This window comes from Passer domesticus, chromosome 31 (genome assembly GCF_036417665.1).
Source record: "Passer domesticus isolate bPasDom1 chromosome 31, bPasDom1.hap1, whole genome shotgun sequence".
Classification (NCBI taxonomy): Eukaryota; Metazoa; Chordata; class Aves; order Passeriformes; family Passeridae; genus Passer; species Passer domesticus.
The window spans coordinates 862,908-888,965 of NC_087504.1; the positions used below are offsets into that span (position 1 = coordinate 862,908).

The window sequence follows — 26,058 nt, forward strand, 5'->3', positions numbered from 1 at the left end:
ACGTCGGGGTCAGCCATTTGATGGAGAAGGAAGACTCGTTCACCAGATGATGATCTACAAGTCTCGTCTTTATTCCCGAATCACCAATTATTATACACCCTTTAATTAGCTCATGCATAGTGCAAAATCCCAGCTCACCATTGGCTAATTAGTTATCAGCTATCTATGTGCTGTTTTGGTGTAACTATCACTACTTTTCCCAAGCTGTTTTGCTTTGCCACCTGTTTCTGTGCATTTCTTCATCTGTGGGCCAAGGACACAGTTTAATTGGAATGGCAACTCCCCTCATTCTCTATCTCAGTCAAATTAATCTCACTGTGACCTTTAGCTCGGAGCTAGCTTGTTACAAAGCTCCCAACAACTATTGATATTGCCAATGCATTTTTCTCCACTCCGCTGGCAGCAGAATGCAGGCCACAGTTTGCCTTCACCTGGAGAAGCTCCAAAACATCTGCACTATATTGATGACATCATTGTATGGGGGAAGACGGCAGCAGAAGTGTTTGAGAAAGGAGAGAAAATCATCCAGATTCTCCTGAAAGCTGGCTTTGCCATCAAGAAGAGCAAAGTCAAGGGACCTGCTCAAGAGATCCAGTTTCTGGGAGTGAAGTGGCAAGACGGACAACGTCAGATTCCTACTGGTGTCATCAACAAGATCACAGCAATGTCTCCACCATCCAACAAGAAGGAAACACAAGCTTTCCTAGGTGCCATAGGTTTTTGGAGAATGCACATTCCTGAGTACAGTCAGTTCGTGAGCCCTCTCTATCTAGTCACCCGTAAGAAGAACATTTTCCGCTGGAGCCCTGAGCAGCAACAAGCCTTCGTCCAGATTAAGCAGGAGATCGCTCACGCGGTAACCCTTGGCCCAGTCAGGACAGGACCAGATGTGAAGAATGTGCTCTACTCTGCAGCCGGGAACCATGGTTTGTCCTGGAGCCTGTGGCAGAAGGTGCCTGGGGAGACTCGAGGCTAACCACTAAGATTTTGGAGTCGAAGCTAAAGAGGGTCTGAAGCCAACCATATTCCAACAGAGAAGGAAATTTTAGCAGCCTATGAAGGAGTCCAAGCTGCCTCAGAGGTAATAGGCACCAAAGCACAACTCCTCCTGGCACCCCGACTACCAGTACTGGGGTGGATGTTCAAAGCAAAGGTTCCCTCTACCCACCATGCCACCAGTGCTACATGGAGTAAGTGGATTGCTCTCATAACACAGCGCGCCCGTATTGGAAAGCTGAATTGCCCTGGGATTCTGGAAATAATTACAAACTGGGCAGAAGGTGAAAACTTAAGTCTCACTGATGAAGAGGAACAAGAAGTGACACGTGCTGAAGAAGCTCCACCATATAACCAACTGCCAGCGGAAGAAACACAATATGCTCTTTTTACAGATGGTTCCTGTCGCATGGTAGGAATGAATCGGAAGTGGAAAGCAGCCGTATGGAGCCCCACACGACAGGTTGCAGAGGCCACTGAAGGAGAAGGTGGATCAAGCCAACTTGCTGAACTCAAAGCTGTTCAACTGGCCCTGGACATTGCTGAAAGAGAGAGGTGGCCAAAGCTCTACCTCTACACTGATTCATGGATGGCAGCCAACGCTCTGTGGGGATGGCTGGAGAGGTGGAAAGAGGCTAATTGGCAGCGTAGAGGAAAACCAGTTTGGTCTGTTGAAGAGTGGAAAGACATCGCTACCAGGGTAGGGAGGCTACCTGTGAAGGTCCGCCATGTAGATGCCCATGTCCCCAAGAGCAGAGCCAATGAGGAGCACAAAAACAATGAGCAGACAGATCAGGCTGCAAAGATAGGCGGGTCCAAGATAGACCTAGACTGGGAGCACAAGGGAGAGTTATTCCTCGCTCGAGGGGCCCATGATGCCTCAGGTCATCAGGGCAGAGAGATGCCACCTATAAGTGGGCACGAGACTGAGGGGTGGATTTAACCATGGACAGTATTTCTCAGGTTATCCATGACTGTGAGACGTGTGCTGCCATCAAACAGGCCAAGAGGGTGAAGCCCCTATGGTATGGTGGGCGGTGGTCCAAGTACAAGTATGGCGAGGCCTGGCAGATTGACTACATCACACTGCCCCAGACACGCCAAGGCAAGCGCTACGTGCTCACAATGGTAGAAGCCACCACAGGGTGGTTGGAGACCTATCCTGTGCCTCATGCTACTGCCCGTAACACCATCCTGTGTCTTGAAAAGCAAGTCCTGTGGAGACATGGTACCCCTGAGAGGACTGAGTCAGACAACGGGACTCATTTCAAGAACAGCCTTATCAGCACCTGGACCAGAGAACATGGCATTGAGTGCGTGTACCGTATCCCCTACCATGCACCAGCTTCGGGCAAAGTGGAAAGGTACAATGGGCTGCTAAAAAGCACCTTAAAAGCCTTAGGTGGGGGATCTTTCAAAAATTGGGAGCAGCATCTGGCAAAGGCCACCTGGTTAGTTAATACCCGAGGCTCTACTAACCAAGTGGGCCCTGCCCAATATGAGCCTTTGCACAGAGTAGATGGAAACAAAGTCCCAGTGGTACATGTCAGGGGTTTGTTAGGGAAGACAGTTTGGATCAATCCTGCCTCGAGTACAGACAAACCCATTCGCGGGGTTGTTTTTGCTCAGGGACCAGGTTGCACATGGTGGATAATGCAAAAAGATGGAAGAACACGATGTGTACCTCAGGGAGATCTGATTGTTGGGTGAGAACCATGTATAAATATCACTGTTTGCTGAATGTTGCCACCATTGTCTGTCTATAGCTGTATATTAGATGTATAATGTATGTGTTTGTAGACTTAAAATATATATTAGTTTTAGTAGTAAGCCGACGATATGGGGATAAGGGGTGGAATGTCCTGGGTTGACTATATGACGCTTTAATCCCCAATTGTCTTGTTCTCTTTATACTGAATAATAAGTTTTACACCTTTAAGACTCTCTTCCAGACAGTGAAGAGGGCAGGAAAGAAGCGCACAGTTTGTTTTCAGACTGCTCTCACTCCTACACAATCCTGCTCCTGGACTGTGTTGTCTGCGGATGGACAGACAGCCGGACAGAGCTCCTTTTTTCCCTTTTTCTTGCTTTTAGTTAGTTTTAGCTAGCTGAGGCAAAGAAGTTCTCCAGATTGTGATTTTTTTCCTTTTTTCTTGGACCTGTTCAAGCCTGCTCTGGACTGAACACCCAGAAGAGCACCGGCAGCTCCACCTGTGGCCCCTGGCCGGGCCTGGGCAGCAGCATTTCCAGCACCAGAGAGACTGATCAGAGACTGAGTGAGCCGAGCTGCAACCCGGGGAGGGGACTGTTCTGAGTTTGCTTTCCTTGGATCAGTGAGAAGTTTTATTGCTTAATATTGTTTGGGTTCTATTGTTTAATAAACAGGTTTCTTTCCGTTTTTCTGCAAGGAGATATTTTCTCCCGAACTGGTTGGAGGGGGGAGGGGCAATTGAATCTGCTTTTGTAGAGAAGCCCCTTTGGGGGTTATCTCCCAAACTTGCCCTAAACCAGGACAAATACAGTTAGTGGCGCCCAACGCGTGGCTTGAGAAAATGGAAAAAAACCTTTTATTGATTGTAGATGTCCCTGTCCATGATGTCCACTGGTCCTGGAAGAAAAGCAAGTGCCACGGTCGGCAGACACTGGCACAGCAGCAGGACTCTGCTACCAGAACTGGGCCTTGCTGGGTCTGGGATGGAGCTTGTGCGGAGCAAAGCAGGCACAGGACAGGCTGTGGATGGCCACCAGAATGCAGTGCCCTGGGTACAATGTCCCTGAGCAGGGAGCACCCAGCCCAGCCCCAGCCTGGCAGCAGATGACCCATTCTACCTGTCCTGCTGCTGGCATTGCTCTTCAGCCCAAGATCACGGCCTCTTCCTCACCTTTTCAATCAATGTCCATGTCCTCAATGGACTCTTCCATATCCACTTCCATCTCCTCTTCCTCATCCACATCCACGTCCATCTCTTCCTCTCCAGAGTCTTCTCCGTCAATTTCCATCTCCTCATCCATATCAATCTTTGTATCCACCTCCATGTCCTCCTCTCCATCTGGGACAGCCTGCAGAGGTAGCAAAACCTCAGAGTGGGCTCCCTGTCCCACTCCATCCCCACAGAGCTCCAGCCCACCTGGGCAGGTGGGGGGTGTCCACCTCCATGGAATGGCACCATACCTCCCTCAGGACAAATGGGAGCATCCTGCAGGGCTGGATGATGAAATCCAGGCACTCAGGAGCTGTCAGGAATGATCGGGGTATCGGGGGGATAAGAAGAGTGAAAGGCGAGGGCAGGAGCAAGGTGCAGAGCGTGTCAACACAGCAGCTAGCAGTTGTGTTGTGCCCTTTGCTGGGCGCTGGACGTTCCAGCTGGAGCGTGGGCTGTGACATCACAGTTCCCAGGCTCCATCTGAAGTGGACAGTGGAGACCATGGAATGATGGAGTCCCTGAACAGTTGGGCTTGGAAGGGAGCCTGAAGAAACATCTTGTTCCAAGCTGAGCAATCTTCCCCCAGAGCAGGCTGCTGAGAGCCCTGTTCCCAAGGATGGGGCATGCACAGCCTCTGTGCACAGCCTGGGACAGTGCCCCACCACCCCCAGTGGAAAAGAGCAGCTTCCTTAGATGCAGCTTCAATCAACCTGCTGCAGCTGAAAGCCATCCCCCTTGTCCTGTCAGCACAGGCCCTGCTGAACACTCTGTGCCCTTCTTTCCTGTGGGAGCCTTCCAGTCCTGCACAGCCACAGGGAGGCCTCCCAGTGTCTCCTCTCTCCAGGCTGAGCATCCCCAGCCCCACTTGCCCAGCAGTCAGTCACATCAGGGCCAGTCAAGGCTGAAGGGTAGCAAATAGCATCAGGAACTGAGAGATGCAAGCTTTAGACCCAGGTTTGCCTCTAAATGTACAAAATTAATAACAGTGGATGGGAAGATGGTGGGACACTGGTTCTGTTCTAACTGGTAATTTTTTTTTCTTCTTTTCTGTCCTGCTGCCCCAGGTTTTTCTGTTTGAAAGGAAGCTTGGCACAATGTCCATTGTCTTCTCCATTTGTGAAACACCAAGCGGAGTCTGGGCAGGCTGATGATGCAGAGCAAAACCTGAAAATATACTAGTGATCCTGAGCCTAGGGGATGCAGCTAAACCCAGCCAAAAGGAATTTCTGAAAAGCTGATCCTGGTTTACATTATTTTGAGTTTGGCTTCGCCAACTTCACCAGTCATTTATGAAAAAGCAAACAAAAAACTCAAGCCAAATCAGACATAAACCCAAACAAACAAACAAACAAACAAACCCATGCAGCAAACCAATCAAACAAATAGATATAAAAACCCCAAATAAAACCAAAGGAAATGAAGAGTTAGTACTAGTTGTGAGGATAGCACAGCAGGCAAATGGCTGCTTCCCACAGGATCATCATCAAAAGCCACATAGAACAGCTGCTCCAAAATATATCCAAGAGGAGAAAAAGAAAAAGTGATCCATGGCAACTTTGGGGGCAGCTCCCCATTCAGGTGAAGGATGAGCACGCAGTGGTACAGATCCAGCATTGCCCACCCTCCAGGCTGCTCTTTGCTCCTGATGAAAGACCCTTGCAGGACTGTGGCCCCTCTCAGTGCAGTGTCAGTCACTGCCAGAGCTCTCAGCTGAGCCACTGGCATTTCCAGAGCGACATCCAGGCACAATCCTGCTGCCTGCTGAGCACCTGTGGAAGATCCTGAGCATCTTCATGCCTAGCAGCACAAAACAGCTCAGGATTTCTCTGAACTGCTTTTCAGGAGAGGTTTCCATATCCCCGTGAGATCTGTTCATCCCTCAACACGTCTGACTTGGTGTACAACGATGCATTTGGGTTCCTCCCTTCCTCCTGTGTGCCAGTGAGAAACCATCCATGGGAATGGAGGATGTTGTGTGCAGGGCAATGTATTCCTGGCTTGCCATTTTGCTTCACTGTCACTCAGCTGAACATGGTCCCTATCTAAGAAGGACTTTGGAGAAATGGGTAGGAATTTTGGCTCTGAGAGGAGCAGAAAGCACATTTTCTAGACCACATTGCCAGCAGATGCCGTTTGCCTGGCAGAACAGTGATTGCCACTCATCTTCCTGGGAAGAATGTCAAGACCCATTCAGAGATCCCAGGTTCAGCTGGCCTTTGGCTTTGTCTGTCTCATTTCACACATCCACTTTCAAGGGCCATTAGAAGAGGCACATGTCTGCCTTGCTACCCAGAAGTGCTGTAGTTATTCCCAGGAAAAAAAAAAAAAACAAAAAACAAAAACTGGGTGTCCTGTGGTGTGGTAGAAATCCCATCACAGTTGTGACTCTGTGAGCAAAGACAACCGGTGCTTTTTGGGGCTGTAACAGCTGAGAGTGTGGCAGAGCAGGTTTGATATTCTTTTTAGAGTCCTGAAAACATTGTTCCCAAACAATCTTTCTCTCCTGTCTTCTGTCATCAACTGTGGAACAGAGGAAATGGAAGGGATCAGAGGTTTGTTTAAATTTGCGTTTATTTTTAAGTCTTCAAATAGTGTCAGCTCGATGCGTGATACTTTAGAAATTGGATGAGTAGCACCTATTTCATCCCAGCGAGAGGTGGGATTGAAGACTTCCAACAACAGAAACACTGGATGTGCAAGAGCTCAGTTTTCCACCCCTCACACAAGTAACTTGCTGTACTATTTTCAGCATCCTCAGCCAGATCGATTAAAATCCTGCTCCAAACAACAACAGAATGAAAATCTTCCACCAAATGGGGAAAAGGAAGAAAAGTGGGCCGCAGCCCTTTCTTCAGACCTTGTGTTGATTTTGCCAAGTCAGATGCAAACAAGGTTTGCCATATTTCTTTCCTAGAAAAATGCAGCTCTTGAATAGAAATCTACCTCTGAGGCTGCTAAGTTGAGTGCGATTTTAGAGCTGGGAGGAGCAAAACAGGTTCCAGAGAAGCTGTGGTTGTGTCACCTTTGGAAGTGTTCAGGGCCAGGTTGGATGGGGCTTGGAGCAACCTTATTAGCGGAAGGTGTCCTGAGTCTGGTGAGTCCCTGAAAAGAAACTTTTGGTTTTCCTGAAATGCTGCCTTTGCAAGGGGAGGTCACAACTACCTCACGTAATTTGAAATGCCCTGAGCAGAACCCAACTGTTTTTTCTCGCAGGTGAGGAGGGATTTTCACTTGTATTTTATGGAGGATTTTGACAGGGCAGAGCAAGAGCAGCTGAATGGGTTTGACAGGCAAAGAGGGCCAGTGTGGCAGCAGCTTAATTCCATGGAGCTTTTCCTTCTGTGATCCTGTACAACCTGAGGCAGCACTCTGGGGCTCTTGAACCTGGCAGTTGGGCAAGTTAATCATTGGAACAAGTGATAAATTAAGCTGCTCCACTCTCTTGAGCATGGGTGTGATGAGCCTTAAGTAAACCTGTGAGCACTTGTCAGGATGGGAGCTTGTTCTTTGCCAGGGAGGAGGGAGAAAATATTGCTTGGAGTAAATAAAGCAACTCTGCTTCCCCTGGAAGAGGAAAAGAAGGGATTAAACATGTGAATGCTGCATGGAGTCATTTGCACAAGGCTATATCTCGTCTGCTAGGCAGGAATGTTCTCAATAAACCAGGCTTCTCCTGATCATTATTTTTCTGGGTTTCCACCACATGATACAAGAGACTCTCAATAGACCCCTGTCTCCCCACCCCTAGCGCCGCAGCCTCCCCCAGAGGATGTTCCACGAGAACTACCCCAGAGCCTGACACGGGGACGGGGGGCCGAGGCCCTGGGGGTGGGACAGGGGGACAGGGACCCCCCCGGCAGCGTCCCTGTGTCCCCCAGGGCCAGAGCCTGGGCCAGGGCTCCTTCACCCTGTTACAAACGAGGGCTTGAGAGCACTGAAAAAATCCCAGGAAAGATATCAGCAAAAAACATATTTAATATTAAGTGACAGCACCACAAAAATTCCTCGGCAAGAGTTACTCTGCTCCTGACTGGACACTTCAGGCACACAGAGGAAACAATCCAACAACAAAACCAAACCAAACCAAACCCAGGCAATCAAACCAGAAATGAGTAACAAATCCTATGGAAAAGGTAGTTTTCAATCCTGTGGAAAAGAACTGTCCCTCTTGGCCAGGTGATCATTGCCAAAATTGAAGTTTCACCTCAAACATTCCCTGTTGTGACAGGCTGGAGGAGATTGTTGGCTGGAAACATCTTGTGTGTGGGGGAGGAAGTAGCAGGTCCACCTTGTCCTGCCCTGAAACCCCAGTGCTGCCCTGCCCTGGAACCCCAATCCCCCCAGAGCCTCTATCCCAGCCCAGCAGTGGCTGCCAGTCCCTGGCACAGCACAGGCAATGCTCCACAGCCACCTCTGGAGCCCCAGCCCAGCTCCTGAGTGACCAAATGAGTCCAATTCCCACCTGGGGGAAGGGCCCAGCAAGACCAAGGGGTATTGAAGGCTGACCACAAGGCAAGCACACATCTTGACCCTGCAGCCTCTTGGAATTTCTGTCTGAATGCTGCTGGAATCCAGGAGTTGGTATCTCTGTGTGTGCTTCTTAAATCTTATTTTTCTCTCTTTCTATGTCTACTTCTATTTCTCTCCTCTGGCGAATTTTGATGAACTTAAAGTTTATCAGGCTTAGAGTTTGTCAAGTGGAATGGCCAAGTTAATGCTTCAGAAATGTTTTTTTTTGTTGATTGAATGTCATATTAAACCTTTTGCCATAGTTTCTCTGATTTTCTAGAGTTGCCAATAAAAGCTGCTTTGAGCTCCTCAAAATCTCTTGTACTGGTATTTCTCCAGTGCCTCCCACTCAGAGGACACAAACAATTGTAATTCCTTTTAAATGTCTCCTTGAGACAGTTGTTTGGGGGATGGGAGTCAGGGCTTGTGTGTCCTGCTTGGCACAGCCCAGGCAGGGCTTTCCCATCCACATTCCACACTCCATTGCCCAGCTGGAGCCGCTGGTGCTTCTGAGTTCTGCTGGCCCAGCCCCAGGGATGGTCTCCTTGTCTGCCCATTCCCCCACGGTCTCTGGGCAGGGATGGCCTCAGTGGGGGCTGCTGACATCCTCAGCAACTTGGAGCTTGCTGCTGGATTTCACTGCTCCAGAGGCTTGTTCAGCCTGCAGCTCTTCAGTGCAGGAATTCAGTGTCCCAGGGCTCATTAACATTGAAAACACCTTAACAAGCCAAGCCTTTGGGAATAATTTGATTTTAGCTTTCAAATCTTGTGTGGTTAATTCAACACATTTCATAAGTGTATTCAAATTGAATGTATAATTGAATGAATATTTACAAAGAGAGTGAGAAAACATTTTTTAGGTCCTATTTTTTTTTTTCCTGATGATAAATTGATATGTGCAATCTCCAATTGGCACTGCATCCAAGTACCTCCTCATGCAGTTTGAATAGATATGAATAGATATAGCCAACACCCTTCATGGCTGACAATCAATCAGACTCTGTCCCTACCCCCTCCCCACCATTTCCCCCATCCAAGCCCTGGCACTCAGAGCAGCCTTGTGCAAATCTCAGCTCCCTCCAGCCCAGGCTGCACCTGCAGCTTTCAGCTGCTTGGCTCCAACTCCCACCTGCTTTCCTTGGAGAAGGAGCTGCCTGAGACACCGAGGGATGCTCATTTATTGTCAGCCAACAAAGCCAAGAGAAGGCACAGCTCCATCAAATGCAAAAGTCATTCTTCTCCCTGGCTCTGCCCTGGCCCTGATCCCCACAGCCTGTCCTCTATCCTTCATCCCTCATTTGCCAGGCACTTTCTGGGACAAGGGAGCTCTGCTTTGGCTATGGAGGGAGGTCCAAGTGCAGGCACTGGAGTGGGAACCACAACTCATCAAGTTTGTGTCCTTTGAGGGACCAGGAATTGGTGAGACTCAGAGGCACAGAAGGGTTTCTCTTCATGGCCAATATAAAAAATGTGAACATGATAAAATTTAAGTACCTTGTGACATCCCAGCAACATCTGACATGTCCACCATCCACAAGGGATTGCCATACAGGAAGGATTTTAGACAGAGACTTAAGAAGAGGTGATAGAAAAGATAAAACTACAACTAAGATGCTGACTAGAGAGGTATTTAAACTTCAGAGAAATTGGGCAAGTCCCTGAAGCTCGAAGCATGAAGCCTGGGATGCACACTGGAATGACCTGAGAACAGCTGCAGGAAATAATCTGGGAGCAAGGGGAAGGACATAGATCCAGCTGCCCTAATGAAGAGATGTCCTTAGACAGGGCCATTGGAACAGGAGAGCTGCAAACACCTGAAGGACGGGGTCATGAAATATTAGACTGAATATTGGTGGCTCATGTAGAGGGGAAGATCAGAATTTCTTCTCCTGCCATCAGTTGAAGAATCCAGTAGATCCAGGAAATTCCTGGAATTTCAAAGGGAATACTTTGCCATTTCTTCAAAGCACTCAAGTGACCCAGATAATAAAGATTCATTTGTTTATTATGAAAGTAACAAGTGTTAAAACCTGTGCCCCTTTCCAGGCAGACATCAGCTGTGTGCCCATAAACAGGCAGTGCCACTTGTGCCCTGAGGTGCCCAGCTGGGATTGGATCTCTCCGAGAGCACCTGAGGGAGAGCAGAGCACCTTGCAAGCTGCAGGTCCCTGACAGCCCCGCAGGGCTCCTGTCCCATCAACATCTGCTCTGCTCCAGTCTGAAACAGGGCCCAGCATGGTGCTGGGAACATCAGAGAGCTGAGGTGTGTGCTGGAATTCAATGCCCTCCCCATCCTGCAGCAGCCCTGCATTTCCCTGCTCCAGCCTTGGTCTCCAGCACAGCCATGGAGGCTCTTTGGGCTCCTGACTGTTCCTGCAGCCCCCAAGGGCAGCTGAGCTCTGCCTGTGGCACAGTCAGCCCTGGCCAGCGCAGGCCATGCTCAGCAATTGCTTGTGTGTACCTGGCCTATCTGTCAGCCCCGGCAGCGGCTGCGTGGCCCCTTGGTGGCCCAGTGCTGGCCCAGCCATGGTGGCCCAGCCCCTGTGCAGGCCCAGCCCAGGCCAGGAGCATTGCAGCTGGGAACGGCCCCTGTGCTGTGCTGCCCACAGCAGCCTTGGGACTCTGTGCCCCATGGCCTCCCTGCTGGGCAGCCTCTGCCAGCTCCTGCACAGCCCCTGGCACCTGTGGGCCTGCACAGACAGCCCTGCCCCGGGCTCTGCCGGCCTCTGGGCCGGCAGAGAGGCCGGCCAGGACTGGCCATGGCCGGGAACAGGCCCTGAGCCCCGCAGGAGGATGGAGCTGGGCCACAGCCAAACTCAGCCCAGGGCAAAGCTGGGCTCAGCAGCCAGGGCTGCCAAGGGCTGGGGACAGAGGCTGGTGGTGACAAATGTCCTGGGCCCCCTCCCTGCTCTGTCCATGCCCCCAAGGGCACAGAGCAGCCTCCTCTCTGGGGCACTTGCCTGTTTTCAATGCCTTGCACAGGTGCTGGCCCTGCCCCACAAGGCCTGGCCTGAGTCCTGCCCCTGCACGCTCAGCCAGGCTGAGATGGACACTGATGGTTTCTGGGGCAGGCTCTCTGAGCCCAGCCCAGCTCCCTGCAAGCTCTGCCAGCTGCCCTGAGCTCTGGGCAGCACCAAGGGCCTCTCCCCAGCCCAGCCCAGCCGGTCTGGCTCCACAGCTCTGCTCAGGCCAGGCTGCTCTGGCCACTGGCCCCACGGCCTCAGCCCCTGCCAAGGGCACAGCAGCAGCTGCAGCTCACACAGGACTCTGCCCCAGCCATGGCGGAAGGTGCTAGGAAAAGGCCAAAGGAGGCTCCCTGCCTGCCCTGCTCCCCTCTGGCTCAGGTGCTGAGAGCTCTGCAGCCCCTGCTGCCATCCCATGTGCCCAGGGCAGCACAAAAGCCCCGGCCTTGGGGCCCTCAAGAGCTGCTCCTGCTCCAGGCCCAGGGCCTATCCCAAAGCTGGGGCAGCCACAAAGCTGTGCCCATTTCTGTTCATTGCTGCTCTGATGGGGATGGATCCTCAGCCACTTGGAGGTTGATGATGAATTTTCCTACTCCCAAGGCCTCTTCTTTCTTGAGCTCTTCAGTTCAGGAATTCAGTGAGAAAAGCTCATAAACATTTGTTCAACATGCCCAAAGAAGAAAAGCCATTTGGAATAACAGAAGTTTTCAAGTTTTCTCTAATTAATTAGACAGATATCTGAAGTGTATTCAAAGTGTATATACTGTCTTGAAAACAATGCAGAGAGAACAGTTTGTTCTGTTTAATGTTTTTTCCTGTTTATAGATTGATATCAGCAATGTCCAGTTGATATTGACCCCCAGCACCTTCTAATGCAGACTGAATAGCTATGAAAATCAAGATCCTTCATGGCTGAGAGTCAATCAGACTGTGTCTCCTGTCCCAACCATTTCCCTCATCCAACCCCTGGCACTCCTATGGACCAGGAATGGTGTCACCAGCAGGACCAGGACAGCAATTCTTCCCCTGTGCTGGGCGCTGGTTGGGCAGCACCTCGGGTGCTGTGTCCAGTTCTGGGACCCCAAATTTAGCAAGAACGTGGAGGGGCTGGAGTGTGTCCAGAGAAGGGCAACAAGGCTGGTGAAGGGTCTGGAGCACAAATCCTGTGAAGAGAGGCTGAGGGAGCTGGGGTTATTTATCCTGGAGAAGAGGAGGCCTGGGGGAGACAAGGTGGTGTCAGGGCACAGGTTGGACTTGATGATCTCCAAGGTCTTTTCCAACCTTGCTGATTCTGGGATTCTCTGAAACCACCCTTGCAGCAGTTGCACGATGAGCCCTGGGCCTCCTCTTCAGAAGCTCCAGCAGCCCAGGTGCCTCAGCTTCTCCTCCCAGCCCCAAAGCCCATCCTGTCAGTCCTGCAGAGCCTCTGCAGCTCCTCCTCATTGCCCAGAACAGGGAGCCCCACACGCAGACACAGCAGCCCAGATGTGCCCCCCTGGCCTGTGGTGCCTCTGGCAAGGGAGCAGCACCAGGCACTGCAGGAGCCTGCAGACAATTCCTGCAGCACTTGGAGGATGATCCTGCTCCCCAAGGGACGTTCCCATGGTGCCAAGTCAGGAACTGCAATGGGGAGTGGGGCCAGAGAGGAAAGGGCAAACAGGGATGGGCTGTTTGCAGGGGAGGGAACAGGGGTGGGCAACAGGAAGAAATTTGTACCAAAAAAAGGGGGGAAAAAAGCAAAGGTGAAGCCAAGGAAATGCTCAGGGCAGTTCAGGGGTGGCTGACAGACAGCCCTGGCTCTGAGCAATAGCGTCTGCAGTGGGACAGGAATCTCCCAGCTGATGGGAACAAAGTTTCTGGCTGACTGCAGAGGCCAGGACAAAGCTGAGTGGTTTCCCTGCTGTCCCCCAGCCCTTGCTGGCCCCAGGGGCTGATGGCATTTGTGCTCCCTCAGGTTCATGTCCCCACAGCAGCAGCATGGGGGTGCTCCTGCCTGCTCTGTGCAATGCAAACAGGGGCTCCTGAGCCAGTGCTGCCGTGGCTGTGCCTGCAAGGATGCGGCACCTCTGTGAGCTGGGGGAGAGGCCAGGGCTGCAGAGGGGGGATGTTGTTGGCAGCTCCATGAGGATGCTCTGGGATGCTGCCCTGGGCTGTGCAGCACCCTGGGGATGGATCAGCCCCTGCTCTGCTGCTCCTTCCCGTCTCCCCCAGGGCCCTTGCAGAGCCCCAGCCATGCTTTTGCCCCCAGCCTGCCCACGGCCAGCCTGGGGCTGCTCACCCTGGGGCTTTTCTATGCTGAGCATTGGCCTGGCCGTGTTCTTGAGAGAGCCTGGGCAAGGAGCCTGGAGCCCCCAGGGCCTGGCCTGAGGCGTCAGCGCTGCCCCAGCAGTGCCCATGGCCTGTCCCTGCTGCAGCCCCGGCACTGCCACCCCCAGGACTGTGCCCGGCCCCGAGAGCACTCAGGCCCTGCAGCAACACCAGGGCCACCAGGGCAGCGGGGCAGGGCCACGGCAGCAGCACTGGCAACACCAAGTGCTGCTGCTGCTGCTGGGCACAGCTGCTGTGCCAGCACTGATCTGCCCCAGCTCTGCACACCGACATTGCTGCTGCAGCTCCAGAGAAGGCAAGAATAGAGGGATCTCTGCAGAAAACTTTGCTGGGAGATCCTTTAGTTCCTTTAAAACCTTTGAGACTGCAGCCCCTCATTGGCACAGTCTGTGGCCACAGGGAAGGTGGAGAGAAACAAAGTCAGAGATGGCAGAAACAATCGTCTAGCTTTAGGAAGAATATTTAAAATGAAAAACGACAGGGAAATCAAAGAACGAAACCAAAAGAGCTATAAAAGATTACTTTTATTACAAGTGATTTGCCCAAATTAGCAATCAGTTTAATGCTTCCTAAGATGTCCAGTCATCAGTCTCCTCACTGCAGCCTTGAGCTCCTGGTTCCTCAGGCTGTAGATGAGGGGATTCAGGGCTGGAGGCACCAGCGAATACAGAACTGACACCAACAGATCCAGGCATGCAGAGGAAATGGAGGAGGGTTTCAGGTGGGAAAGTACTGCAGTGCTGAGAAATGCATTTCTCCTGCATTTTCCCTTTTCAGATTCTTTCAGTCATCTCCTCAGAGGTACAGTTTGTTCTGGTGCTTTTTATGAACTGATTGTACTCTTGATTTAGATGGAGACTGTGGAATTGTTTTCAGATGTAGAAGAATCTGGACTGAAGACAGAAACAAACTCCCTGTCAGCCCATTTTCATCTTCTAGATCATTTTCAAGATGTCCTTGGGGGTGTTGGAATGATTATCACACAGTTCTCCACTTCTGGCTGCAGGCTCTAGAGTTTCTTTCTCTGCATTCAGTCAGGCTTGCATATCCTAAGAGTTCTTGGTAGCCTCTCATGTTTTCTTAGAGTAGAACAGTAACAATGAAAACCTTACCAATGGCACAACTGCCCAGCCCACAAGGAAAAGAAAAGAACAAGCTGTCAAATTCTTCAAATATTTCTTCTGCTTTGCTGCAAGTGTTGTGCTGCACCCACAGTGTGGAAAGCTGCAGTTGGTGGCACACCTTGTGACACAAGCTGCACCTCGTTCTCCGGGAAAGCTTCTTGGAAAAAGCAAACAGGACTGAGGAGAAGATTCTGGAAAAACTGAAAGAGCTTTTAAGAAATTAAATGAAAATTGAAACAATTCAAGACGTTTTTCTCGATTTGTTTTTATGCTCCCCTTTTCCATCTTGCACTAGTTGTTTATCCCATTAATTCCAAACAGATCTCACTTCTAAGATCCATGAGTTGGCAAGTTTTAGACATTTTAAGATACCATGACCTAGACACAGTTTGGCTTTCCCTGTTTTTCTTGGAAATCAGTGCTGGAGAGGTAAGTGCAGTGCTTGGGTCAGGTACAAATTCTGCATTCAGGGAATGCGCTCTGAGAGTGTTTGACCCTCAGCAGGGACAATGCACAGCAGGGACTGAGGGGATTCCTGAGCCACTGTGCAGGAGTCCAGACTCTGGCTCTTGGCTGAACTCGGCAAAGTTCCCATGTTTGGACAGGCTCAGGGGCTGCCCTCGGGGAACGTGGGGCTCGGGGCGGGGGCAAGCGGGCAACGGACAAACGGACACGGGGACAAACGGCCCCGGAGCTTCAGTTGCAGCAGCGGCAGCAGCGGCAGCAGCGGCAGCAGCGGCAGCAGCGGCAGCAGCAGCAGCGGCAACGACAAAAGAAACTTTAGATTCTCTTCTCTCCCTCTCCCGCTGCCCCGTACCTCTCCCGCTCTCCCTTTCCCGCTGTCCCTCTCCTCTCCCCGCCTCCCTCTCCCCGTGCCGGGCTGGGCCATGCCCCCGGCCCGCCCCCGGCCCCGGGCGGGGCTGCCCCGTGCCCGCCCCCGGCCGTCCCGCCGCCGCCTGGCCTCAGCCCGGCTCTGGCCGTGCTGGTGCTGGCGCTGCTGGGCGGGCGTCAATGCCTGGGGCTGGGGCTGGGGCGGCATCGCCGGCTTTTGGCTCCGCCTGGCCCGAGCCCGGCCCCGGCCCCGGCCCCGGCCCCGGCCCCGACCTCGACCCCGAGCCCGAGCCCGGCCCCGGCTCCTCCCGGGGCCCGCGCAGGACACAGGCGGCGTTGCCTCTCCCGCCGCCTCCGCTGCGGCTTGCCCGGCCCGAGCTCCGCCGCTCGGCAGCGCAGCCGCCGGCCCCGAGCCTCCCGTGCCGCGTTCCAAAAACCGAACGCCGGGGGATGGCCGGGCCGGGGCGGGTGAGGGGCGCTCGGGGGCCGTTGCTGGCCCCGGGCCGAGCGCTGACAGCCGCGTCCCGCCCGCAGGGAAGGCGCAGGAGGCCCTGCAGGAGCGCTACCGCCTGGGTTCCCTGCTGGGGCGCGGAGGATTCGGCAGCATCTGCTCGGCGACGCGGCTCTCGGACGGCGCCCCAGTGAGCGGTGGGGCCGGCGGCGGGCGGAGGAGGAGGGGGCGGAGGAGGAGGAGGAGGAGGATGGGGCTGGGCAGGGCGGGCGTTGAGCTCAGCCCCATGCTCCCCTTGGCTTGCAGGTCGCCATCAAAAGGGTGCCACGGAACCGCATCCGGCACTGGAGCGAGCTGGTGAGTGAGCCAGGACAGCGGGAGAAGCCGGGCCGTGCCGAGCGGGGATGAGCTGAGCCCCGGCATGGTGGAAGCCGCCAGGACGTCCCGAGGGGGAGCGGGCGTGGGGCCAGTGCAGGGCGCAGAGCATCCCGGGCTGGCTGAGGGGTTGCCCAGCCCTGGCCTGGCATCGGCACCACTGACGGCATCGTGCTCCTCCCGCAGCCCGACGGCACCAGCGCTCCCCTGGAGGTTGTGCTGCAGGACAAGGTGTCCACTGGCTTCCCCGGTGTCGTACAGCTGCTGGAGTGGCTTGAGCTCCCCAGCGACATTGTGATGGTGCTGGAGCGGCCAGAGCAGTCTCAGGACCTCCTGCATTTCATTCGGGCACGGGGGTTCCTGCGCGAGGAGGTGGCGCGGCCGCTGTTCCGCCAGGTGCTGGAGGCCGTGCAGCACTGCACCAGCTGCGGGGTCCTGCACCGCGACATCAAACCAGCGAACATCCTGGTTGACCTGGCCACCGGGCAGGCTAAGCTGATTGACTTTGGCTGTGGCACCTACCTGCAAGACACAGCCTACACTCACTTTGCAGGTGAGCCTACACAGGGCTGTGCTCCCGCTCCTGGCATCTCATGGCCCAACATCTCTCAGCCCAAGCTGGCTGTGGCAGCGGGGATTCTCCCTTTTGCTGCCACTCAGGGGACTGAATCTGCAGCTGAGTTGCTTTAGAGCAGGGGTGGGTGGGGAGCCATCTTCCAGCCCTGCTGGCAGCCTTTGCCCACCACTGTGCCCAGGACTGGGGCTGGGCTGGGGCAGCCAGCCTGACAAAAACAGCCGTGGGTGGGGGTAGCAGAGAGGGAGGTTGGAACCTGTGTCCCAGCCAGTTTGTGTGCAGGCAAGAGGAAGGGCTTGGACTGCTCCACTTGCCCTGTTTGTCTTGGCTTTATAATATGTTTGGGGCAATGCAGGCAGGGAGAATGAGGGCATGGTTTTTCCCCAGCACGCAGTGGGTATTTCCTTTGCATGTCATGGTCAGGCCTAGCCAGGGCTTCCACTGTCCCCTTCCCACACCAGTGGCTTCTTTTGCAATCCCAAGTTTGTACACCAGTCCCAGGTGCTGGTGAGAGGACAGTGGTCACCCTGTGTGCCACTGATGCAGCCCCCGCCCGCCCAGGGATGCTGGGGCCAGGCTCTGGGAGCAGCAGCATCCCCCTGATGAACTCCATCTGTATTCCACAGGAACACCATCATACAGCCCCCCGGAATGGACCCGCTTTGGCTGGTACCATGGCGAGCCAGCTACCATCTGGTCCCTGGGCATCCTGCTGCACGAGATGGTCTGTGGGAAGATGCCTTTCAGGAGGGGCTGGAACTTCAGCTGGGGCCAGCTCTCGCTGCCACAACGGCTCTCTCCAGGTGGATCCTCTTCTCTGGGCATGGGTGCAATACCAGTGCTGGGAGACAGCAGCGGGCTCGGGAGCGTCCCGCTCTGGCAGCTGCTGAGGAGGTGGCACATGTCCTGCTCTCCCCCAAAACCAAGAATTGATGGGAAAGTTCAGGCCCAGCTCTGAGCGCATCCAGCATGGCCTGGGCATGGGAATAGTGGGGCAAAGCCAACAGGAGCCTTCTCCAGCTGACGGGCAGTTTCTGGTTTCTCTCCCCAGAGTGCCAAAATCTGATCGGGTGGTGTTTATCCATGCACCCCTTGGCCAGACCCTCATTAGAAGAGCTGTTCTGTCATCCTTGGATGCAGGATATTCCTCTGCCCTAGAAGAAGGGAGAGAGCCACAGGCACACTTTGATCCAGGGCCCTGGTAAGTTACAGCTGCACACATGCCTTGGCAATGAGAAGCAAAGGAACCCAGCCTGTGTCACTGCACCAGGGTCATGGGATGGGAACACGCAGCCTTGTGCTGGAGCTGAGCTGCTCTGCCCAGCCCTGGTGGCTGTCATCCAAGCAGGTTTTGCTTGTCCTGGTTCCCTGACAGCTGGGGCCCTGGGCAGAGCCCTGACAGCCTGGTCTCACCCCAGGGAAGGAGAAGGAGCCCCCAGAGAAGCTGTACCAGATGGGGCTGCTGCTGCAGGAGACGGCGAGGATGACATCAAGGATGACAACCTCTTCCTCAACCTGGCCACCAGCAGTTGAAGGTGATGCACTATGATTGTGGCACCTTCTTCAAAGCCAAACTCCACAGGGAGTTTGCAGATGAGTCCACACGTGGGGAAATGCTCCCAGATTTGGGTATTGCCCAGCCTGGCTGGGAAGCAAAGGTTGCCCCTTTGCTGGGGCAGATGGAACTAAATCTTCAGTCAGCTGCCCAGCTGCTTTTTTGGCAGGGCTGGTGGGATGGGCTGGAGTGGGTACGAAATGGGAGTGGGCCCCTGGCCCTGCCAACAGCCCCCAGCACCCACCGTGCCTCGTGCCCAGCCCGACACAAACCCCCGTGGTGGGAGCAGAGGTGGGACTCCAGAACCTGTGCAGGGGCTGCTTTGCTGTGAAGGCAAGGAAGGCCTTGGGCTGCTCCACTGTCCTTGTTTGCTTTGGGATCATGGTTATTTTGGGGGCCAGTGCAGAGGGAAAGAGAGAAAGTGTGGACCTCCCTCACCCATGGCTGGATTTTTCCCTAGCATGTAGGGGTTGGGCCTTCCTCAAGGTCCTGACAGAGCTAAGAGTTTTGACCTTTCTTCTTCTTTTCCCTTTTTGTCTCTAACCTCTTTTCAACAATTTGCTTGTTTTTTCTACAGGAAGCATTCTAGGTGGTCCAGTCTGGATTGGGAAGTGCTTGGGACCAGCTGCAGCGTGGATGGGCCGTGCCCTTGGAGCAGGCTGAGGACATCGTTTGGGACCAGCTTTTCTTCCAGCCGTGGATGGCGTGAGGTGGGTGCCCGTCTGCTTGGCAGGGTGGGATCAGAGCTTTTGGGAGATGGCAGCGAGCACAGGAGCATCCTGCTCTGGGCAGCTGCTGAGGGCTGGATGTGCCATGGCTGGCTGCAGGCTGGGCACATGTCCTGCCCTCCTGCCCTGCTGCCAAAGGCAGCACTGATGGGCAGCTCTGGGCACAGCTCTGAGCCCGGCCAGCACGGCCTGGGCACTGCGGGCAGCTGGGACAAGGGGACAGGAGCCATCAGCTGACGGGCAGTTTCTGCTTTCTCTCCTTGCAGCCAGGCTCTGCGGATGCTGAGGCTGCTCTGGGCTCTGGCAGGGCTCTGCTGGAGCTCAGCACCGGTCTGGAATCAGCCAAAGAAGAAATGGTGTCACCTGCAGCACAGACTTGCTTGAGCATTTTGACAACGCAGCTCAAGTTTGGACGTGGACACCTCCAAGGGAAAACATGACACCTCCCAAAAATTAAAATTGTTCAATACCTTCTGAAATCAAATCAATCTGGGATGACTCCAAATGACATTTTTCAGCTTGCTCAAGATGTAGCTCAGCCCTTCTCTGAACAGTTCTCTCCCCCACCTGCCTTTTACTTCTCAACTGCTCCCTTTTTTCCCCCAGTGAATTCCCAGCCCATCGCAGTCTCCTTTACTTGCTGGCCTTCCGTGTTGCCCCTGACCACAAGGAAGGCCGAGCCCCAGGTTTAGGGACTCATGCTGTCACTGGCTGAGGAGCAGCAATGTCTCAGAGGTCCAGTGGGATTTTAGTGTCATTCAGAGCCACTCCCCAGCCCTCAGCTCTCCTGACTGCTGAGTTCCCACTCCCTTTTCTTCATCCTTGCAGCAGGATGAGCTCTGTGAATCCCCTTGAGCCTCCCCACTCTTCCCAGCCCACGCAGCCACCTCAGTGAGGCTGAAGCTGAAGCTTCTCTGTCTTCTCTAGCACACCAGTCCAGTCCCCTGTGTGGGGAGCCCCAGCCCCAGAGCACAGCACACAGCAGTGCAGTCCGGGCTGGAGCAGCTGCCCTGCAGCCCTGGCTTGGCTGTTTGTGGCAGCTGAATGCTCCCTGTTTCCAGCTGTCCCTGCAGGATGGCCCCAGGGCAGAGCCCAGCCGGGCTCCCACTGCAGCCCCTGGAGCTTGGGGCAGACAGTGCTCCCAGAGCTGAGGTTCATGGGGAGCACCCGCAGCTGTGCCTCGCACTCAGTGCTGGCAAGTGGTGTGTTCTCATCTCCTGCAGCCTGAGGGGAAAACAACCTGTGCTGCCAGGCCAGCACTGCCCCTCTGGACAGGGACAAAGCTGAAGGGCTTTCCCATTCCAGAGGAGCTGGCACTGAGCCTTGGCAGGGCCTGGCAGGGCTGGAGCCGGGTCTGGCCTGCTGTCTGGGACTCGCTGCCCACCAACCGCCCCCACCCACCACGCTCCGTCGTCCAGGGACAGAAGGGTCTGTGTGTGCCAGGGGCTCTTGGATGTCTGTGCATCCATGGAATGAAGGGTCTGTGTGTGCCAGGGGCTCTTGGATGTCTCTGTATCCATGGACAGAAGGGTCTGTGTGTGCCAGGGGCTCTTGGATGTCTCTGTATCCATGGACTGAAGGCTCTGTGTGTGCCAGGGGCTCTTGGATGTCTCTGTATCCATGGACTGAAGGCTCTGTGTGTGCCAGGGGCTCTTGGATGTCTCTGTATCCAGGGACAGAAGGGTCTGTGTGTGCCAGGGGCTCTTGGATGTCTGTGCATCCATGGACAGAAGGGTCTGTGTGTGCCAGGGGCTCCTGGATGTCTCTGTATCCATGGACAGAAGGCTCTGTGTGTGCCAGGGGCTCTTGGATGTCTCTGTATCCATGGACAGAAGGGTCTGTGTGTGCCAGGGGCTCTTGGATATCTGTGCATCCATGGACAGAAGGCTCTGTGTGTGCCAGGGTTTCCATAATGTCTCTGTACCCATGGGTATGGGATGAACATGGACAGTGAAAGTGTCAGTCACATTGCTTGCACACTCCTTCCTTTGTACACAAGACAAATCCATGCACACCCCCACATATTGGTATATCAATAGGATAGGAATGGATAGAGACTTCGCACAGAGGTCTAACTTTGGCATAACTCACCCTTTAGCCAGAGACCAGGGGATTTTTTCCCTACTCTGTGTGAGAAGATGTCCAAGAGCTGAAGGAGCAGCATTCAGAAGCAGTTTCAGGATTTCTACGCCAGAAGTGGAGCTCACAACCATCCATATAACTTGCCATATTCATTGGGATGGGCTGCTGCTTCTCTAGGAATATGGCCCAATGCAGACATGAGACTTGGAAAAATCCCAGCTCTCTGTGGGTTTGTGTAAAAGGGGGAGCAGCACAAACACTTTGTGCCTGCCTGGGGGACACAAGGTCCAAGGAGCTTTGGTGGCAGGTGAAGTTCCATTCCATTACATCCCAGAGTGGCACAGGACAAAGATCCAAGCACTCCAAACCCCACTGATGAAGTCTTTGTGATGCAGCACATCCTCTAGGAAAAGCTGCTGTCAGACAATCTATTGGGATTTATAACTTTCATTTGCAACACTTTAAATCCAAATTTCAAACTGCAATATTTTTACACTCAAGACACAGTAATGCATAAATGCATAATAGATCTTTCAATTTCCTATTGATTCCATCACAATTTAGAATAACATAATATTGCAAACAAAAGCCTGAATGTTTTTAAAAGGGGATGCTGAGGTCAGTAAGATGAATCCATGCCATCAGAACATTTACAGAGTAACTGATTTCTCTTCTTAAAAAGATCAGTTGCCTCTGAATCCAAACTTACCGAAGATTTTCAGTACACATTTGTTTGTTGGTTTTATCTTTCATATTTTTTCTTTTCTTTTTTGTCCAGTGTTTTTAACAGAGAACTCCCTGTCCATGGGGAGCTTCCAGATGGAAAAGGCTGCTGTGGCCAGGCAGCTCCAAGGGCAGAGAAAGGAGAGTCTCAACCACTGGATCTGTGCCAGTCCTACAGTCCTGGGCAGCAGCCACTGAGCCCTGGGGGAACAGAGGGCACAGCAAGAGGGACAAAACCAGGCGAGGTCAGAGACTGGAGAGAGCCAGAGCCAGCACCAGGAACAGCTGCTTCACTGCACTCTTGGAGAAAGCTTTTGGCTGGTTCAAAGTGCTGAAAGGTGTGGAAGGCAGAGAGGAGGCCACACTGAAAAATGCTCCTGTTTCCACACCCTCCCCTCTCTGTGTCCCAGAAGGAATTGCATGGACTGTATTCATCTCTTTGAGTCATCTCATTCAGCATGAGCAGCTTAGCACCAGGAGCTGAAGGAGGTGCAGCCATAGGCCACAGGAGCTGAGCAAGAGGGAACTTTTGGAGCAAAGTAATGCTGCTCAAATAGACCTAGCTGAATGCAGTGGATATAATAATGGAATCACAGCATCCTTTCTGTGGGAAAAGACCACTGAGCTCATCCAGTCCAGCTGTTCACCCAGCAGTGCCAAGCCCAGCACTAAACCACGTCCCTGAAGTGCCAAGGCCTGAACACCAGGCCCTGAGCTAAAGGTGACTTCTGGATGAACCTTCCAACCAAAGGTTATCTTTGTATCTGCTCACTGATGAAATATGCATGGTCATTAGCACTGTGATAGATGTAGCCACTCATTAGTAACACATGTATTGGTCTTTTTGTATTTAGACGCCAGACAAGGCCATGAAATCTGACATCTGGCCTTGTTTGGGAATGAATGGTCAAAGTCACCTTCCTTGGTTCCTCCTGGGGCCCTGGCCAGGCTTTGGGAGGAACCCAAGAGGAGGATGAAACCAGATGTTCCCACACTAGAAGTGCTGTCAGTTTGTTCACTCAGCACTGTCAGAGCTGGGCCCTCTCACAGCGAGGTTGGAGCCTCACCTGTGGCTGGAGGCACCTGCAGGAATTCCCAGTGTCCAGGAGTGGCTCTGCAGCCCTTGGCTGGGACAGCTTCCCCCAGCTGCTGTGTGGATTTGGGGGATGGTGAAGTCTGAGGGTAACAGGTGCTGGATCTTTCTTAATCACTGCTGCAATCTTTGGTGCTGACGATTGGGTGCATTGCTGAGCTGCTCCTTTTGTGATTCTTTGCTGCTTTGAGCTGCAGTAAATGACACTGATTCCTTCAGTTGGAGTCTGTGTCTTTGGTGATGACCCTGCCCACTGGTAAAACAAAACTGGCAGAGTCTGGCCAGATCACAGCAAAATGTCACTTGTTAAATGTAAATGTGAGGAATCAGTGGCATCAGAAATTCCCAGATGGGAAGCCCTTCCCTGGAGTTGGCTGGCTCTGGAGTGGGCTAAGGTCACAGCACTGTGTGAGCAGTGGGGCAGTTGGTTAAAAGAAGCTGAACCCCTGGATGTCTTAAAATGTATCCAAAAATTGCATATGGAAAAGGAAAGAACTTGTGGGTTTGGGCAGACAAAGATGAATTTGTTAACAGTACATTGGAAACAGCACCTTCAGAAGGAACAATTCTTGTTGGAATGTTCCCACATGGAGCAACAGAAGAAGGTTTTAATCTTGAGCTCCGATGCATTTGTGCAAGTGAAATATTAATATCATAAATAACTATGTACATATTTATAGTATAATAAGACCTTAATATATATATTGATATATATATTTTTATATATGTCTATACCTATCTGTCTATATTTATATTTCTATATCAGTACCTAAATCTATGTATAAAATAGTAATAATGTGAAATAGTGCTGACAATACTAATTTGGTAGCTTTGGCTGCTCAGGGATGTAACATTAAACACTCTACTGAAAAGGATTGGCCAGGACCCTAATGTCAGAGGTAAACTTTGTGAGATTTTATACAATGAAAAAAGGAGGAGGGGATGAAATTGTCTGTTTTTACAGGGTTTGCTGATACTGTGATGCAGAATGCTTTGTCTGTTACTGTGAAAAATACTGTGATTAAGCCTGCAGGGTTTTTCATGAACCAGACTATCCTCAAGCTGCAGGACTGGTTGAACGGGTGAAGGGGTTCTTAAAAGAGCAGTTGAAAAAATGAGGAGATTGGAACCTGTCCCCATGGAGAACCCATCTCCCAGATGTGCTCCATGCCCTTAACAGTGGCCCACTGGGGAAATGGAAACCCCCTGGCTGTGCACAGCTGCGCCCAATTTGCAACTACAACCATGGGCAGTGAGACTTGGACTGCCTGGGAAATTGTTGTGGGTGTGATGGCCCCTGGCAGGGCCAGCCCAGAGCCTGCAGGGCTGGACCTTCCTGCTTTGGAATTAATTAGCATAAATGAGAAGAAAATGAGAGTTATCCATACAGGAACAGGAATTCAGATTCCTCCAGGACATTTTAGTTTGGTAACTGCCCACTTGCACCTTGGCCTTGGAAAATGTTCATGTCATGGGAGAAGGAACTGATGCAGATTGTCAAGGAGAAATTAAAGGAAATGTGTTAAACAACAGTGAAGAAAATTGGATTATTCAATCCTGTGGCAGGGTAGCACAATTATTGATATTGTCAGGTTTTAAAACAATTGGGAAAAAAGGACATCCACCTCCAGTCATTACCATTTGTGGAGATAAAGGGTTTGGATGCAGCAGTCCTAATAATGGAGGCAGAGTGTGGTTCCAGAGGCCAAAAGGGCCTCCTGAGGCAGCTGAAGGAATAACAGCTCCAGGAAAGACAGCACTGTTTGAATCCTGAAACCTGGGCAGGAACAATGGGAATATGTCCCTGCAGCCAAGTATTCTGTGTGAGAACAAGCAGATATTATATGATGTTGTTTTACACATGCTGCCAGACCAAATCTCCCTGTTTGCCCCAATGGCTCCTTTGGAAAATGCTCTGATCCACAGGGCTCCATGTGAAGGCTGCTGTGGCACTGAGGGACTTGCACACAAATTCCATCCAGGAGCCTGGGTGCCCTCAGGGACTGGGATCTGGCCCCCTTCCTGCCAAAGGGGAAAGGGCCCCACCAAGCTTTGTTACCCACAGACACCGTGCTAAAGCTGAACAGCAAAGGACTTGGGGGCATTATTCTGAAATTAAAAGGGTGCCAGCTCCATGGACAACAGAATTATTGCTCTTATCCCAAATGAGACTGAGGAAAAAGAATGAATAACCATGTCACTGAAGTACTGCTGATGTCTGCAAGTTGTATCTTGAGAGTCAGCCAGAATCTTTGTTTGCCACAAACATCTCTAGAGTTTCACCAAGGAATTGGTCATCAAAATTGTTATGAAAATTTCAATATCAAAATAGCCAAAGTACTCAATGTTGCTAATTGCTGGGTTTGTTCTCAGCTGCAGCTGGGAGGAATGGGGCTCCCTTGGAGGGCCCACTGTGTGGGGTGGCCAGAACTCTGTCCATGGGCTCTGCCTCATAACAGAGTCAATCAAGGGACGGTTACAGAAAACTGTGCTGTGGAACACAAGAATACAATGATCAGTTTGACAGGATTCACTAAGATTTCCCTTCAGGAGAAACTGAACCCTGTTCTAGTTACAGAGGCCACAGTGTGAGAGGATTTCTGTGCTTCACCATCACTCCCAATGTCAGTAGAACTTGGGATGGTGGGGCAGGTCAATGTCAGTGTCACACCACTCCCAGCTGCAGGGCCACCATTTAGGGTCCTTCAGCAACAACCACAAGGAAGAGCTGGGGCCCAGAGAAGAATTTCCCCCTAAGGAGTGCCTTGGTTTTCTAGAAAGCCAAAGATTCTAGTTCACGCT

The 26,058-nt window shown here is 52.5% G+C and overlaps 1 protein-coding gene and 2 long non-coding RNA genes across 4 annotated transcripts in view; 2 read left to right on the forward strand and 1 right to left on the reverse strand.

Annotated features, from left to right (window-relative positions):
- The window catches only part of LOC135287747 (uncharacterized), a 132,100-nt gene extending 127,785 nt beyond the window's left edge, over positions 1–4,315 (reverse strand). For both annotated transcript variants that reach the window (XR_010351290.1, XR_010351292.1), the window contains exons 1-2: positions 4,169–4,315; positions 3,879–4,056 (exon numbers count right to left, since the gene is read on the reverse strand). This is a non-coding gene — a long non-coding RNA (uncharacterized LOC135287747). The remainder of the gene's footprint in view (positions 1–3,878; positions 4,057–4,168) is intronic.
- A 110-nt stretch (positions 4,316–4,425) lies between these two features.
- LOC135287755 (uncharacterized) lies at positions 4,426–5,341 on the forward strand. Its single transcript, XR_010351301.1, has 2 exons — positions 4,426–4,874; positions 4,985–5,341. It is a non-coding gene; the product is annotated as an uncharacterized LOC135287755 (long non-coding RNA).
- Positions 5,342–11,707: 6,366 nt separating this feature from the next.
- LOC135287770 (serine/threonine-protein kinase pim-1-like) lies at positions 11,708–19,305 on the forward strand. Its single transcript, XM_064400987.1, has 8 exons — positions 11,708–11,717; positions 16,210–16,316; positions 16,433–16,483; positions 16,688–17,054; positions 17,702–17,878; positions 18,127–18,276; positions 18,494–18,610; positions 19,208–19,305. The coding sequence occupies exons 1-6, from the start codon at positions 11,708–11,710 to the stop codon at positions 18,231–18,233; spliced, it is 819 nt and encodes a 272-aa protein (XP_064257057.1). The 3' UTR covers positions 18,234–18,276; positions 18,494–18,610; positions 19,208–19,305.
- The last annotated feature ends 6,753 nt before the right edge of the window (positions 19,306–26,058 follow it).